Raw genomic sequence first — 3,437 nt, 5'->3', positions numbered from 1 at the left:
GCAATGAACGAATATGCTAAGGGTTTTGGGTTCGTACGAGTCAAAACAAGATGAGATCTTGATTAACATGAAACCTAAACGTGATATTCTGTGGTATTTGAACGTAAGGGACAAGTAGCAGACGACCTAGGGTTAATATGATGTGTAACCTAACAATAGATGCTCAAAACCCATTTATATACTGATATGATACGCAGTCGGTCGACTGTCTTCTGTAGTCGGTCGACTGTCTGACCAATTTAACTATTGACTTCAAACATTCACGTACGATAACTAATATTCAATAGTCACACATATAAGTAAACAATGTCCAACACACTATGTTCAATATTACGTGACCGAGTTGTCATTAGCGAATACAGAACTAAGGATTCATGAATATGCACTAACACATGGAGTTCTCCCTTAACTTTAAGGCAGACACAAAATCAATTAACACCTTATAAAAAAAAAGATAACGACTTAAGACGGCAAGGACCAAAAGAAGTAAGTTAGTTGCTAGTCCAAGAATAAAATGTTTTACAAGAATCAAACCCTTGTTGGATGGAATTAGAGTTTTAACTAGTGTTCGAGCCCTCGCTTCGCGGCGGGGGTTCGGTTTTCAATGTATTTTATTGCGTTTAGTTTGTAAAATCATTTTGTGGTTAACGATGATGTCGTTGAAGCGCAACTCTAGTCGAACTAAAAGGTATAACCCGTGAAAGATTTAAATGTTATTTTAAATTAACAATATATGTGCATCTCCGCATTTCGCTATGGAATTGTCGACTTTTAAAAATTTTACGGAGAATTAACGTGTATGAAAAGTACTCCAAATATTTAGCGCTTTTTAAAAAACGTCCGTTTTGCGTGTAGCTAGTGACATTGTGTTCCTAAAATTATTTTGAGTTTAACGATGGTGGCGGAAAAATTTAACTCGTTGCGAGCGCGAAGATATGGCCCGTTGAATATTTGAGTGGAGTTTGTTTAAGATTTTTTATGAGAATGAGTATTTGACAATTTATCCCCCTGTTTAGGGGGGGGGGGGGGTAGGTTTGATTTTTTGGATAAAGTGTGGAGGTTTTGTTGTGCAATTTGGGGGAAAAAAACGTGAAAAGTCGAAAGTACCCCTAGGTGCTATTCATTTTTCCGTCTTTTAGATATAATAATAATAATAATAATAATAATAATAATAATAATAATAATAATAATAATAATAATAATAATAATAATAATAATAATAATAATAATATGAAACACATTGCTAAACTTGAAACCTTGATTTTCTTTTTTTTTTAAAAGCAATAAAAATTTCCAATACCAAAAAACAAAAACAAGTTGCTGCAAATGGGTAGCAGCATACACCATAAGCTCCTAATACATCGCAATCTAATCACTTAAATATATGTTGAGTTAGCACATTACACATACAATTAATTTAACTATGTAATCGCCAAGTAACTATTCGGATTCGATAACCATGTGCACCAATCGATCTTCGGGTGCTTTAATCTTCTAGAGATCCAATCAAAACTCAAGATATGTATTTCATTTACTATCGATGGAACACAACACACTTTACTTTTGAAAATCTTCAAGTTCCGACTTTTCCACAAAAGATACCCGCACGACCACTCGACCGCTTGCCAAATTAGACCCCCGGTTTCCGAGCATCCTTGAGCAACTGACCCATCAAAAGCTTCCACGATACTAGTTTTTGAAAAACAACCTAAACCCCACCATTTGTAAACTATTGTCCATACCTCAAAAGCGTTTTTACAAAAAATCAAGGCATGATCAATACTCTCAACATCATCATCACACATTGGGCACCTTACCGTATGAAGGTCGACCCCTCTCTTATCAAGTTCCATTAATGACGGCAACCTTTTTTTACATGCTCTCCAAATAAATATCTCAATCTTTTTTGGGATCAACATATTTCGTTTGGTTTCGGGAAGACTTCGATCACCTGCTAATGTTTTATCCATTATGATACTATTCAATTGTTTGGTTGTGAATTTACCATTAGATGAGAAAGACCATCTCCATGAATCAGATGCTTCGCTGCTATGGGTATACGAGCTGATCAAGGTGATTAAATCATCTAGCTCACTCTTCGTTCTGCCCATTGGATCCCTGGACCACTCCCAATTGAAAACGCAACCACTATCTCCCCAAACCACTCGATCAGATACCTTTGCCTCCATGTTTGCCTCTAGCCGAAACAATCTGCTATACTTGAATTGTAGCTGCTCATCGCCTACCCACACGCTTTCAATTATTTCATCACATAACTTATAATTTCAACTTCATAGTTAAAAACCCATTTTTATAAAGCTAGGCCAAATACCTTTTACTTCCTTTCATTCCAATTTAATGTGATGACCCGGAAAATTCTGGCCAAATTTAAACTTAATCTTGTATGATTAACGTTTCCGACACGATAAACAAAGTCTATGAAGTTAAATCTCAAAATTTTGAACTGTTCAATTAACCTTCGATTGTTCTCAACGAAACGCGAACAATTATATATAGATACATATACTATAACTTGAAAATGTAACAAAGTGTTGAGGATATGATACTGTGCATTAAACTTATTGGTTTGATTATCTGATTGATATATTTAACTACAGATTTAAAAGATTATGCCAAATGATTCTAGTAAAAGATATTTACTGGGTCTCTTAAAAATTATGATATTATTACGTGTCTCTGTTGAGAGGTCCACGTTGATTTGAGAAATCATTCATTTTTAACGGTATTCAGAATAAATGGTGAATTATTTGTTTAACTAACGTAATTTGGACACATACAATAATAAGGAATATTAACTGATAAGAATTAATTATATGAATAACTTGCGATACGTATTTTAAAACGTGTTTATAAATATTGAGAATAGATATTAACTTGATTATGAAACGTTTAATAAATACTATTATATTAATAAATAACGAGACAATGATTTATAGAAGTAAATGGTCAAAATACTTGAAAGTTTAAGATATACTTTGGGTGGTATAATTTAGGGATAATTTAAGGCAATATTTTGACAAAGGTACGTGTCCCAGAATGTAAATTACAAGTTTTCTCAGCGTACGAAGGGACACTCGAAAAACCGGAACCGGGACATATAAAATATAAATGCTTACGTATTATTATTGTGATTCAATATTTCAGAAAAGTACGTAGACGTAACGGAGATGATAAACACTAGGTTTGACTTGTGAATATTACCCACGAATATTACCCCTAACCTCCATAGCTATAACCCATAGTTTCCTTAGCTTTATCCCGCTCGAAAAACTTGTTTTGAAGTGACACGCTCATGACCTCGTCGTAGTATTTTATGTATAATATTAATTAATAATAATACTACTAATAGTATTAAAATTAATTATAATATTAATTAATTAATAATAATAATAATAATAATAATAATAATAATAATA

The 3,437-nt window shown here is 33.1% G+C and overlaps 1 protein-coding gene across 1 annotated transcript; it reads right to left on the bottom strand.

Annotated features, from left to right (window-relative positions):
- Nucleotides 1-1,421: 1,421 nt before the first annotated feature.
- Nucleotides 1,422-2,189, bottom strand: LOC139842694 (uncharacterized). Its single transcript, XM_071832810.1, has one exon. It carries the CDS (start codon nucleotides 2,187-2,189, stop codon nucleotides 1,422-1,424), a length of 768 nt encoding a protein of 255 aa, XP_071688911.1.
- Between the last annotated feature and the right edge of the window lie 1,248 nt (nucleotides 2,190-3,437).

The sequence above is a fragment of the Rutidosis leptorrhynchoides genome, chromosome 4 (genome assembly GCF_046630445.1).
Source record: "Rutidosis leptorrhynchoides isolate AG116_Rl617_1_P2 chromosome 4, CSIRO_AGI_Rlap_v1, whole genome shotgun sequence".
Taxonomy (NCBI): domain Eukaryota; kingdom Viridiplantae; phylum Streptophyta; class Magnoliopsida; order Asterales; family Asteraceae; genus Rutidosis; species Rutidosis leptorrhynchoides.
The sequence above is the reverse complement of the archived record's forward strand: the minus strand, read 5'-3'. Positions and strand labels throughout refer to the sequence as shown.